Source organism: Sus scrofa, chromosome 18 (assembly GCF_054392235.1).
Source record: "Sus scrofa isolate SSC_HxYL_T2T_F1_AM1 chromosome 18, Sscrofa_HxYL_maternal_Yorkshire_Landrace_v2.0, whole genome shotgun sequence".
Lineage (NCBI taxonomy): Eukaryota > Metazoa > Chordata > Mammalia > Artiodactyla > Suidae > Sus > Sus scrofa.
The window spans coordinates 22,272,404-22,286,838 of NC_139400.1; the positions used below are offsets into that span (position 1 = coordinate 22,272,404).

Below are 14,435 nucleotides of genomic sequence, written 5' to 3' on the forward strand. Positions count from 1 at the left end.
ATACTTAGGAATAAATTTAACCAAGGAGGCAAAAGACCTGTATGCTGAAACTGTAAGACACTGATCAGAGATACTGAAGAAGACACAAATAAATGGAAAGATATTCTGTGCTCAAGCATTGGCAGAATTAAAATTGTTTAAATGTCCGTAGTGCCCAAAGCAAGATTTAATGTGATTTCTATCAGAAATGCAATGGCATTTTTCACAGATCTAGATTAAATAATGCTAAAATTTATGTAGAATGACAGCAGATCCCAAATGGCTAAAAACATCTTGAGAACGGAGCAAGGGACATCACATTTCCTGATATCGAACTGTTACACATATGTAGGAGTCAAAAACAGTATGGTACTGACATAAAAACAGGCACATAGATTAAAGACTTTAGCATAAAACCTGAAACCATAAAATTCCTAGAAGAAACATAGATGGCAAGCTCTTTGACATTTGCCTTGGCACTGAGTTTTTGAACTTGACACCAAAAGCAAAGAAAACCACCAACAAAATGAAAAGGCAACCTATAAAGTAGAAGAAAAATATTTTCAAATTATATATCTGATTTGATATTAATACTCAAAATATATATAAAGAATTCACATAACTAAATAGAAAAAAACTCAGTAGAAGAAAAATCTGATTTTAAAATGGGCAGAGTATCCAAACAGACATTTTTACAAAGAAGACATGCAGATGACCAAAGGTACAAGAAAAGTTTCCTCGACATCACTAATCATCAGGGGAAATGCAAATCAAAAACCGTGATGAATTTTCACCGCATACCTGTTAAAATGTCTGCTATCAAAAATGCAGGAAAAGTTCCCTTGTGGCACAGTGGATTAAGGATCCAGCATTGTCCCTGAAGCAGCCGCTTAGGTCACTGCCGTGGTGTAGGTTTCATCCCTGACTTGGGAACTTCCAAATGCCACAGGCACAACAACAACCAAAAAAAGAGAGACAAGAAGAAGCAAGTGTTGGCAAGGATGTGGAAAAATGGGAGCCCTTGTGCCCTGTTGGTGGGGTTGTAAGTTGGTACAGCCTCTGTGGAAAACAGTATGGAGGTTCTTCAAAAAATAAAAAATTGGGACTACCATGTGATCCAGCAGTTCCACTTCTAGGTGTTTATCTGAAGGGGACAAAAATCCTAACTTGAGAAGATAACTATACCTTGTGTTCGCTGCAGCATTATTTACTATAGCCAAGATATGAAAATAACCTCAGTGTTTATCAACAGATGCTTGGGTAAACAATGATAAAATGCATACACACATATTGCAGTGGAATATTATTCAGCTATTTTTTAAAAAAGAAAATACTGCCATTTGCAACAACATGGATGGACCTTGAGGGCATTATGCTAAGTGAAATAAAGACAAATACTGCATTATCTCATTTTTATGTGCAATCTCAAAACAAAACTCATAGGTAACAGAGAACAGCTTGGTGGTGGGTGGGGGGTAGACGTGAAGGTGGTCAAAAGGTACAAACTTCCAGTTCTAAGATAAATAATTCCTGGGGATATAATGTATAATATGATGACTTTGGGGGAGGGGGAGTCCCAGTTTTTATAGACTATAAAAGTTAATCTTGACAAAATAGAAATTCGGCGATTTAGGAGGTGGAGTGATGGGAAGGTATGCAAAGTATCTTATAGAGAAATGAGTTACCCTCAAAATTGATGAGCAAGAAACACAGGTTTAAAAAATATATCACAAATGTATGCAGAAACAAAGTGCTATTTTAAGTTTAAGAAATTGAGATTTGGGGAAGAAGGTGGTGGTACGCTAGCTTCATCCATGTATCAGGAGTCAGAAAGTAATAGGTAGAGTTAACAACTCAAATAGCGGCATGAATATATCATTTAGAGCCTTGGAAATAACCACTAGAACAGTAACAAAAGGTTAAGTTTCTTTTTCTGATACAGAATCACTCTGTTTCTCTTATGATTACCTATTTATTTTTCAAAGAAATACGCACATTTTTAGGGCAAAAGAGTAGACAGAAACAGTAAGATGTTCACTGTATTTGGCTTATAGAATTAGGAGTTCTGTGGTGGGGTACTCAGTTCTGTGATTAGTTTGTATGATAATTAGAAAAATGATTTACATAAAATTTTAAATACTTTTATCAGCTAGATTTTGGGGGTTACAAATAGCACAAATTGATGCTAACAAGTAGAAAAGTAATGTTTGAAGATACTGGACTAGTCATAGAATCAGCAGGAAAGCTGGAGAACCAGGCTCAGAAGAGGCCAGAGCTATGGCAGCTGTGACTCTAGATAGTAGAAACTTCTCAAGTGTCTCTTCTGAGTGATGCCACAGAAATACATGAGCTTAGTTACAGTCCCAGGATTCCACAGGGAGACAAGTGATCCCCACAAATGAAATTGGGGTGCCATTATCAAAAGAAGGGACATGAACTCTGGCGGCTAAAAAGCAACAGATGTTCCCTACGACATATAACTTTTTTTTTTTTTTTGTCTTTTTGCTATTTCTTGGGCTGCTCCCACGGCATATGGAGGTTCCCAGGCTAGGGGTCTGATCTGAGCTGTAGCCACTGGCCTACGCCAGAGCCACAGCAACGCTGGATCCGAGCCACGTCTGCAACCTACACCACAGCTCAGGGCAACGCTGGATCCTTAACCCACTGAGCAAGGGCAGGGACCGAACCCGCAACCTCATGGTTCCCAGTTGGATTCGTTAACCACTGCGCCACGACGGGAACTCCCGACATATAACTTTTTATTAATGCAGAATTACACTTTATGGGGCTAGCCATAAAAAGTTATCGACATGAATAAGAAAGAACTTGTTTTGAATACAGTGGTCCCTATTATCGTCACTTAACCTGTGGAGTTCTTACCACACTGAAGTTCTCACTCCGATTTCTCTCCCATTTGACTGTAAGTTCTCTGTGTTCCATAATGTGGTTAAACCCAATTAGAAAATGAGAAAAGAGAGACTTTCATAGTCATATTGAGGAGGACTTTGTGATGATTTAACACTTTCTAGAATGTCCGTCGTCTCCTTCCGGGTTTACCTAATCAACTTGGAGGCACTTATTAGGACTCAGCTCAAGCGCTTCCTCATCCACAAAGACTTCCTTAGTCCTACCACATCCCATTCTGGGGTAGGATCCCGCTCATCGGCATGCCTGTTCTCATCCCACCATGTCCTACTGGCTGATGGGTCTTTCTCCCATACCAGCCAGACTGGCAGACTCTATCTTGTTTTTCTTTGATTTTCCAGCCCCTTACACAGTGTCTGTACATCAGGCCTTGAGTAAATATTTGTTGAATGATCGAATGGATTTGCCAAAGACAAGACGGGTAAGGCATTCCACATGGAAGCCAGCAAGTATGAAGGCTTTGGCATCTGGTACATTCAGGAATGGTGAGACATTCTGGAGGATTAGAGCATTGAAAGATTAATGGGAGACGAGACTGGTGAATTTGTCTAGCGTTAGTCTCTAGGGACCATTTATGCCAAGTTTAGACAATTCTGTAGGCCTTAGAACAGAAGAGTGAGAGAGTTGGCGATGGGGAGAGGACAGGAGCCTAGAGGTTCTTTGGGGAATAAAGATTAGTTGGGTGGGACCTAGCAGAGAGCCCTCAATCAGATGGTGGGATTTTGCTCTCTGGGAGTGTTAAAGAGGGTCCGACCTGGTTTGGGAGCCAATTCACTTATTGTACACGAAGCACTTTTCGAGAGGATAATATGGACAAGATTTCTACTCCCGTTGAATCTTTATTCTAATAAGGGAAGATAGATGAAAAGAATAGATGGACACAGCAGTATATGTACATATTCTCAAAACTAAAGTGCCATGTTGCAAGGAAAATATTCCAGAACAGCGCTCTCCATGTGATGTGTTGAGAACAGGCTGGAGAGGATTCCTAGGCTAGAGCCCACATCCCAGTCATTTACTACTGCTAAGTTTTTGTAAGTATAATGACCAATATTGTGCATGTTCTTTAGGAATTCGTGTAAAATTAAAGTTTGACACTTCTGGATTTTAGAAATATTTAATACTTAGGCACTGTCCAAAAAGTATTGCAAAGAAGAAAAAATAATTTTGTCACATTAATACTTTCTTCTTTAGCAAAATGATTTCCCTCCCACCCTCCCACTTCTGTACCACACAGAGATCTTCTTATTGATTTGTCTTTTCAGGGCCACACCCATGGCATATGCAGGTTCCCTGGCTAGGGGTTAAATTGGAGCTTAGCTGCTGGCCACAGCCACAGCCATGCCAGATCCAAGCCGCATTTGCGACCTAGACCACAGCTCATGGCAATCTCAGATCCTTAACCTACTGAGCAATGCCAGGGATCAAACCTGCATCCTCATGGATGCTAGTCAGATTCGTTTCTGCTGAGCCATGGTGGGAACGCCCAAGATTTTTTTCAAAGCTTAATTAATTGGGTAAGTACATGATAGTGTAAATAAAAGCCAGTCATTGCCTAAGTTATTTGCAAGTTGTGTTTGTAGTTTATAGTTTCTAGTGCCCAGAAGATAATCTGGTATTTTTACGACTTACTCTGTAACCTTACCAACTGTTTGGGGCTTTTTCCTTCAATAGAATGGACTCCACCAAGAAAGGAGTTTCACCTATTCAAGTAATCGAGCCTTTCATCCTCTTCTCCTGTTTGTGGGCTCATTTAATGATGAAGGCGCTCTCCTCTCTTTTCCAGGGTGCTGATAAGACTGTGAAAGGTCCAGATGGACTGACTGCCTTTGAAGCCACTGACAACCAGGCAATCAAAGCCCTTCTTCAGTGATGGACGGATGGGCTAACAGCTCTGAAAGAATGACTCTCCTGTGGCCTCACACTGCTGCCTGTCTGTCTGTCACTCTCTATCTGCCAGCTTCTTCAGCTAAAATACTTTTAGAGGGGTGAGGGGAGAGAGAAATTCCTAACAAATCAGACTACCAGAACAAACAATGTTTGGGAGGAGAGGAAAAAACAAGATCAGGCTTTTACTAGGATTCCTGATCAGGTCAGCCTCTTTTCCATCTCCAGTAAAATACACAGCTTATACCCATGGGAGAGCAAAGACTAAATATACCGGTAACATTTGACCTTTTCAGCTCCCTAGCTAATGTATTAATCGGATTGTGTTGAGGGTCTGATTTTACCCAGGCCCACTCTCCATTTTTGGTAGCCCTACCTGTGCCAACAGTAGTGGCTGCTGTGACGTAACTTAGGGTGCTGAGATAAGCAATTAGCTCTAGCCTTCTGCCTTAAGATGCACTCTAGTGGGGATCTCCTGGCGTAGTCAAGAGCGCTGCCTGTGGTTGGTGACCAAATCTTCCCTCGGTGACTTGCAGCTTTATGTGGAAGCTCAGTTAAGGCGAGGAGGGGGCACACTCCTAAACTGCTGGACGGCTGAACTGTGGATTTCCTCTCCCCCTTCACATGGATTTCATGTCTCTTTAGATACAACTGACTAGTTTTATTTATAAAATCTCAAATTTTCGAAGTCTAAAGGAGAAATCATTCCAGTATGCATATTTTTTTTCTCCTCTAGATTCAGCCATTTATAGAACATTGAAACACTCTCAAACTCCTGCTGGTAGTAAAAGGGGATTTAAAAATAGAATCATAGCCATAAGCCTCTTAGTGTCATATAAAGAGAGAACAGTTGTCTTAGTACCTATGGATTTTTCTTCATTTGATCTTTGAATGGATTGGCCTCATGTTTGGAGAAGCAAGGAACAGTCTTTGGAATGCCTCTCTCAGACCCATCTTGGACGCTAATTATTTCACCAAAGCTATCACTGGGGTGAGATTTACTGTTTGAACAAATTTAACCCCATCCCTTCAAAAATATGCTTGGTACCAGGTCTCCCCGAGTTGTGGATAGGCTTCTGCTGAATGTATGCCAGCCCACCTGCATAATACATTTTTGTTTCTTTTCTCTATTTTTCATTGCATAAAATGTGACACCTTCAAATTATATTCTGTGTTCTTAAAATACAGTGCCCTAAAATGGTGTTCTTATGACCTCCAGAAAATATTTAGACGTATTTTCTAATGTTTATTTCATGAGCAGTACAGCTAATTAAAACATACTCCCTTAAATTTGCTGTCTCGCATTTAAAATATTAAGATTCCTTTGACTTGCCATCCATATAAGCTTACTAAAAATATTAGGGTTTTTCCTTAGCCATGTCATGCAATAATTGAATGTACCTCAAATTTTTAAAAGGGGGTGGGGAGGGTGGGTTAGGGACTTGTATTCAGATTGTGGATAATAAAGAATTAATGATGATTTTTTAGGCGATGTAGCATTCTACAGCAGGGTTAAACTAGTATCAAGAACAGTCAGCCTGGCCAGTACCAAAGCTTACTGACCAGTTGCTGATTGGTTGGTTGGTGTGTGCATTTGTGTGTGTGTATATTTTTCCCCCATGAACCCTTTTTTTAATCCTGTGGCTTTTTCACTTACAACTAGCCTAACCCTGTAATTTCCCTGTGTCCAAGAAAACAATCACAAAATGCTGGTTTAAATACTTTGATACATTTGGCAAATCTGCCATCTTAATGCAGCCTATGGAGTTGGATTGAAAGTCAGTAATCAGTCCTTTATAACGTCACTAAACGGAAACTCAGAGCTACCCTCATTGAGGAAGGAGGGCACTCTGTCAGCCTGAACTGTCAGCGTAGTGACAATGTGTTTTGTCATCTTTGTTTCCACCTCTTGGCACACTGCTTACGTAAAATTTTTAAAGGCTTCGGTTTTACCCTCCACGCAGTTTTTGGCCTTTAATTTCCAAGTGTTTTGTAGTTGGCGACTGCAGAGAGTGCATTGTCCTATCATTCATTCCTTGACCTGGTCTGCTTTCTACGGTCACCTGGTCTCGAGACCGTGGGGACCTCTGTGCCGTGTTTCCTTGTGTCCGCGTAACGCAGTAGAGGCTACTTTGCCTGCTTCTTCTTTCTCAGCCATTTTGTAAAACCTGTAATCATGAAGCGATTGCTTGAGAAAAATAACAAACATAGACTAGACTGACCAAGATGGTTTATAATTTCTTTTTTTTTTTAAACTAGGTTATTTATAATGTATTTCTGAACCACTTGGCAGAGACATTCACAACACTTAATGTTCATATTTTGAGTAATGGAAGCTAAAACCTTGTCTGCTTTTTGGTACTACATGCATTAGTAGAAGGTTAAATAAGTTTTGTTCTCCACTGAAATAATATTTAACATCTCAGAAGAAATCTTGCATGTTCTGTAGTTTTGTATTAAGTCAGTCATTTCGTATGCACTATAGCAAGTGAAAACAGGTGATTTACCTGTCGACACTAGTATGTAACAAACCCCCGCTTGCAGCTTCAGGCTGGTTATCTGTAGATTACAGTTCCCCTACGGCACTGGAATTGGCCAAGTAGTTCTCTGCCCAGCACACCCTCTAAACCCAGTGGGGCATGGAGGGGAGGTGACTCACGCGGTGGGCGGAAGCTGCAAGCAAGTAGGCCTCCACTCATTGATTTCTTTCCCCCAAATAATGATTTCAAATCTGTGTGTACCTATTTTTTTTTTCCTAAAACTTCACCTGAGCTGCTGTTTTCTTCCATGCAATACTGTATACTCGATGGTGTATAGAAGAAGCTGGTGAGAGTGCCCTCCTACATAAGCAATTGCAGTGTTTTGCATGCAAAATTTAAAAAATTTAAATTGTCCTGATTCTATTTTGTAAATGGAGAAACAATCATATCTTTCTAAGCAGTAATGGAAGATGACTAGTGCTTTGTGCGTTTTGATATAGTTGAGTTCATTTTTTCCACAATGTAATACATTTGACACAATTGGGTTTCTCATATTATCCTAGTTCATGTACATCAGAATGCTAAATAATACTGTGTTTTAAGTTTTGTGTTGCAAGAACAAATGGAATAAACTTGAATTGTGCTACAGCCGTGTCAGCATTTTTCTCCTGTTACTGTCGCCTTTTCCAGTCTTCTCTACAATTGTGTCAGTACTTTGACTCAAACTTGTAATTGATCTAAATTTTCCCCTTTTATCTCACTTCTGGGGGAAAAAAGTAGAAAGAAAATAAAACATAGGAAAGGTTTAATTGAAACAAACTGTGCTAGTCATCAGGAAGTTTTGCTTTTCTGTCAATTTCCTAATAATACAAATTGTTTGAGTGTAATGAGTGTTCAGTAGTTACTGGGAGCAAAGCTGTAGCTGGAATATGCTAGAGTGTCAGGATCTTAATAGGTGTTAAAAAAGGATCAACTTTTTCGATCCCTTCATAAGCTGTTTAAGTTGCCGCACGTTCCTTGGAGGTTCACGTTTTCCAAACTCACTTGACCAAGAGCACGTCTTTTCAGCAGTACCCGAAAAGGCTGTGCTTTTTAGAACAGTTGTTCTGACTGAACATTAAATCACATTGAACCTCAAAAAAAGCTGAATAGGTTTATGTATAAATTAGTTTGATCTTGTCATGATCTATCTTGTCAACACCCTAAGAGTACTGTGTGTGTAGTTTACTTTGGAAGTAAAAAGTCCATTAATGATGGGCAGATGTGTGTAGATGTCAGAACTTTCGTGATGTCACCTGAAGCATAAATGTGCGGTAACAGGTGTGGCTGTAGATTGGGGGTGTCCACAGAAAATTAAGTAATGAAGTTCTCATTTTACAAGAATGAGAACTTTAAATCTGCTTGACTACACTTTAAAGAGACCGGACTCTCACATGATGACTGAAGAGACCAGTATATGTCAATGGAAGGACATCTGGAGAAGAGCTTCGAGTGAGTTAATGAAACTCTTTGATTAGAACGACTATCACAGAAGTTTCAAGCTGCATAATGTATCACTGAATTTTGTTCCCCCTCTTTCTGTAAGATGAGTGATCCTCAAAATGTGGTCTCTAGACTAGAAGCATCACTATGACTTGGGAATTGATAGAACTGTCCAGCCCAGACCCAATGAGTCGGCACAGGATTGGGCCCACCTAATCTCCGTTGTCACCAGCTGATTCCAAAGCACACAAGTTTGTACGAGACCATAAAGACAGAAGAAATAGTCAAAAAGCCCGTAAACAGGATGTCATCAAGGATGGCTTCCTAGAGAGTAACTGGAGGCTGCTAACATGTGGGACAGCAAAACTCTTAAGGTGAGCTTTCAAACTTACATTCAGGGCAAAAGTCAGGTTAAGATGCAACAATGGCTCTGAAGACCTAACACAGGTAGCAGTGACCCTTCATTACTAGGGTTTTTTCCTTGAAGGGTGTTCTATCAGTCTCTGCACGGTATTTCCGTAGTTCCCAGCTGCCCGAGGTTACTGTCCCCACCTCTGAAGGGCTGAAGCTTGAGCCTTGCCCAAGTCCTTTTTGGATTCCAAGGTGGGGTGAGGAGCGCACACCAGGGATTGGGGCAGATAAGGAGGTTCAGGACATAGCTCATGCTGGTCACATTTTAGGTCATTAGGATGGCTCCACTCACCTAGCCGTGTCCCTGCTGTCCTCTGCCTACCAGTCCTACAGCAAGAGCCCCTCTTCTCACCGCTGCTGCCCTGTGCTGGCATTAGTGTTATTATATAGATACTCCACCACACTGGTTGGAACAGCCACCTTTGTGCCAACAAACCACTTCCTGTTTCACAGCCACTGTCTTCCCCAGACACTAACTGGAATATCACCCATCACCCAAGGGATATTTTTCTTCAAGGCTTTTATTTCATTAAAATATAATTACTGATTGGGAGTTCCCATTGTAGCTCAGTGGGTCACGAACTTGGCTAGTATCCAAGAGGATGCAGGTTTGATCCCGGGCCTTGAGGTTAAAGGATCCAGTGTTGCCATGAGCTGTGGCGTAGGTCACCTACATAGCTCAGATCTGGTGTGGCTGTGGCTGTGGCCAGCAGCTGCAGCTCTGATTTGACATCTAGCCCGGGAACTTCCTTGTGCCATGGGTCTAGCACCCCCCCCCCCACCCGGAGGAAAAATTTGATTGAAAATAGGATTTTAGCAGCTTTAATAGTGCCTGATACGTAGCAGACATTCACTGTATTTTTTTCTGAGCTACCACTGTCAAATCATTATACAGTCAAATGTGAGATAAGCTTTGTTTTAGTAAATCCTGGCTAAAGGATTACTGGCTATGGGGACCTAAGTCACTGTACCCAAATATTGGCCAAACAACCTCAAAAGTACCATGGGTACCACAAACCCTACTGAAGTAGAGACAAATCTCACAGTCACAACGATTCACTGAGGAAATGCTGACCACGGGGTCAAATGCAGGTCGCTAAGCTATTGTGACCTATAGGAAAGCACAGCTGTAAATCGAGTAGTCAAACAAAAGATTATCTGGCCACCCTAGCAACTTCTATGCATTCAGCAGCTGCAGCAGAAGAGCAGTCTTTACACTGTTTGGATAGAATGATGGATCACATGCCTCGCAACACTGATAGGAAACAGCATCTTACCCGACAAAGGAAAAGAACGCTCAGACCATTCCTAGCTACTGGGATGCCGATTTTGAAGATCTTCCTAGATAACTCATGTTTTTAAAGAAGTTGTGGTTTTCTAAGATTTTACGAACAAACCTGAAAATGGATCTCATACCTCCTGCTATCGAATGGTGTCCTGTGTGTCTGTGCACACCCCCCGTGACAGGCCACCAAGTCTAGCTCTGTGCCACTGCTGGTGATTTGCAACTCAAATTTCAGTCAGCGCAAAAGTATCAGATCTAAGTTAAACTATATTAATTTTATTACTAAATTTTAGAAAAATGTCATGTATGACAGCTAGGAGTTGTGCTTTATCACATTATCTTTTTTAGTTTTTACAATAATCACATGTTTAAAAAAAGAGACGAAGAGGTTAAATAACTTGCTCACAACCACTAAACAGTTCAGGGGTGGTACAATTTATTTTGGATTTTAGAGCCCACACTCCTTCACATTAAATGAGTAAAAGCTGTTCTCACCCAGATACTTCAAACCACAGCTCCTCCCTTGCAAAACGCTTGAGGAGGCTCGGCAGCCCTTCCTGCCCCCCAACAATTCGTCTCCAGAACTCATTTTACATAAATGAAACGGTAGCCTTTAACCAACACTTGCCCATGTCCCTCTCCCTGCTGCCCTTGGCAGGCCCCATTCTGTCTCTGCTTCTATGAGTCTATTTTATTTTTTTGCCATTTTAGGGGTACACCCGCAGCATGTGGAGGTTCCCAGGCTAGGGGTCCAATCGGAGCTGTAGCCACTGGCCTACACCACAGCCACAACAATGCCAGATCCTTAACCCATTGAGCGAGGCCAGGGATCAAACCTGCGTCTTCATGGATACTAGTTGGGTTCCTTAACTATGAGCCATGGTGGGAACTCTGAGTTTGACTATTTTGGATTCCACACATAAACTTCCTTGTCTGACTTATTTCACTTAGCATAATGCCCTCAGGGTCTATCTATGTTGTTACAAATGGCAGGATTGCCTTCTTTTTTTCAAGGCCGAATAATATTATACCTCATGTATATACCACATGTTCTTTATCTATCTGTATATCAAACATTCAGACATTCCGGTTGTTTCCATGTCTTGGCTGTCATGAACAATGCTGCAAGAACATGGGCGTGCAGATCAACTAACTCTTTGAGATTTAGATTTCACTTCCTTTGGCATGAAACAGGATCACTGGATCAAGCGGTAATTCTATTTTTAATATTTTGAGGAATCTCCATCTTGCTTTTCATAACAGCTGCACCAATTTACCTTCCCATCAGCAACAGACAAGGGTTCTTCCCTTTTCTCCATAGCCTTGCCAACATGTGTCCTTCATGAGTTTGTTTTTATACTAGTCACCCTAATGATGTGGTGACTCATGGTGGTTTTGATTAGCATTTCCCTGATAATTGGTTCCACTGAGCTCCTTTTCACACATCTGTTGGCCATTCATATGTTGTCTTTGGAAGAAATGTCTATTTAGGTTCTTTGCCCATTTCTTAATTCAAGTTATTTGGGTGTTTTCTTTTTTTCTATTGAGTATAGTGGTTCCCATATATATTTGAATATTAATGCCTTATCAGATATATACTCTAAATATTTTCTATTGCGTAGATTGCCTTTTCATTTTGTTGATGATTACTTTCACTATGCAGAAGCTTTTTAGTTTGATGTAGTCCCATTTGTTTTGTTTTGCTTTTGTTGCTTGTGCTTTTGGTGTCATTATCAAAGCAATCATTGTCTAGTTCAATGTCACAAGTTTTTCCCTATGTTTTCTGAGTTTTATTGTCTTGGGGTTTGGACTTAAGTCTTTAAGATTTTTTTTTTTTTTTTTGTCTTTTGTTGTTGTTGTTGCTATTTCTTGGGCCGCTCCCGCGGCATATGGAAGTTCCCAGGCTAGGGGTCGAATCGGAGCTGTAGCCACCGGCCTACGCCAGAGCCACAGCAACTCGGGATCCGAGCCACGTCTGCAACCTACACCACAGCTCACGGCAACGCCGGATCGTTAACCCACTGAGCAAGGGCAGGGATCGAACCCGCAACCTCATGGTTCCTAGTCGGATTCGTTAACCACTGCGCCACGACGGGAACTCCCTTTAAGATCTTTTGAGTTGATTTTTATATATAGTGTAAGAATCCAATTTTATTTTTTTGCTTGTGCATATCCAGTTTTCCCAACACTATTGACGTTTTTTTTCCCCATTGAGTATACTTGGCTCCCTTGTCAAATATTAGTTGACCATACATATATGCCAGGGCTTTATAGTCTATATATGTCTGTTTTTAAGCCAGTACCAGACTGACTTTTTCTTTTCTTTTCTTCGCCACATTCATAGCATGTAGAAGATCCTGGGTCAGGGATTGAACCTGCACCACAGCAGTGACCCAACTGCAATGACAACACCAGATCCTTAACCCACTGTGCCACAAGAGAACTCCCCTAATGTTTGATTACTGTAACTCTGTAGTATGTTTTGAAATAAATGAGAGTTCGAATTTTGTTCTTGCTCAAAATTGCTCTGGCTATTCAGAGTCTTTTGTGGTTCCAAATGAATTTTAAGATTTTTTTCTATTCCTATAAAAATATCACTGAAATTTTGCTAAGGATTACATCAAATCTATAGATCACTTTTGTAAATATGAACATTTTAACAATATCAATTATTTTAAATTCATGAACATGGAACATCCTTCATATGTCTATTTCTTTTAATAGTGTTACAGTTTTTAGTATATAAGTTTTTCACCTGTTAGGTTTATTCCTCAGTATTTTATTCTTTTTTATGCTACTGTAAATGGAATTGTTTTCTTAATTTCCTTTTAGGATAGTTGTTTGTGTATAGAAATGCAATGCATTTTTGTAGGTTGCTTTTTGTATCCTTTGACTTTACTGAACTTACCTATTAGTTATAACCAATAAAAGTTAACACTATAAACCTGGAAACTCTATCATATACCAGACTTACCAAAAATTACTACTTCAGAAGTTAGTTTTATGACACTTTGATGTTTGTTTCACCGTTTTAACTGAGCATCTATTTTAGTCTGGGCACCATGCTAAGTATTTCATTTGAATTGATTAATATTCACAAAAACCCTAGGAGGTAGGACTGTTATCAGTTCTATTTCCAAATGAGAAAACTAAAGCTCAGAGAAGTCAAGTAACTTTCATGTGGTCACACAGCCAGGCAGTGGTAGGCAGGGTAATCTGACTCTCAAGTTTGTGCTCTCTATATCTTATTATATATTGCCTCTCCAACTTGCACTGAACCAATTTATGACATTTTATTCAGTAAACACAGCATTTTCCAAGTTCTTAAAAAGATACTTAGAAGTTTAAGAATCTGTTTATGATTTTAAGCAATTGGTTGATAAATATTATGTAATACTCATTGATCACTTCCTGTGATGAAATCAAATTCTACAAAGACGACATAGATCCAAAATCAGCAAACTATGGCCCACAGGAATTCCCACTGTGGCACAGTGTGTTAAGAATCCAACTGCAGGAGTTCCCGACATGGCTCAGTGGTTAATAAACCCAACTAGTATCCATGAGGGTGTGGGTTGGATCCCTGGCCTCGCTCAGTGGATTAAGGATCTGGCATTGCTGTGGCGGTGGCGTAGGCCATTGGCTACAGCGCCAATTGGACCCCTCTCCTGGGAGCCTCCATATGCCATGGGTGCAGCCCTAAAAAGAAAAAAAAAGAATCCAACTACAGCAGGTCAGGTTGCAGCAGAGGTACGGGTTCCATCCCCAGCCTGGACACAGCGGATTAAGGATCTGGCACACCAAAAAACTGTGGCCAACAGGTCAAATCTGTCCCACCACCTGTTCTTTGTAAATAAAGCTTTATTGGAGCACAGCTTATACCCACTCACTTACATATGATTTATGGCTGCTTCTGCACTTAAACAATAGAGGTGAGTAGTTGCAACAGAAAATATATGGTTCACAAAGCCTAAAATATTTACTCT

General features: G+C 40.5%; 1 protein-coding gene and 1 long non-coding RNA gene across 3 annotated transcripts in view; one reads left to right on the top strand and one right to left on the bottom strand.

Annotated features, from left to right (window-relative positions):
• Positions 1-7,919, top strand: part of MTPN (myotrophin) — a 65,235-nt gene extending 57,316 nt beyond the window's left edge. The window contains exon 5 of one of the 2 annotated variants that reach the window (XM_021078487.2): positions 4,691-7,919. In XM_021078487.2, the coding sequence (XP_020934146.1) occupies positions 4,691-4,777 (87 nt within the window). In that variant the 3' untranslated portion in view covers positions 4,778-7,919. 2 annotated transcript variants of the gene reach the window in all.
• The window catches only part of LOC146394924 (uncharacterized), a 41,381-nt gene that overhangs the window by 18,524 nt on the left and 8,422 nt on the right, over positions 1-14,435 (bottom strand). The gene's annotated exons all lie outside the window — the stretch shown is intronic.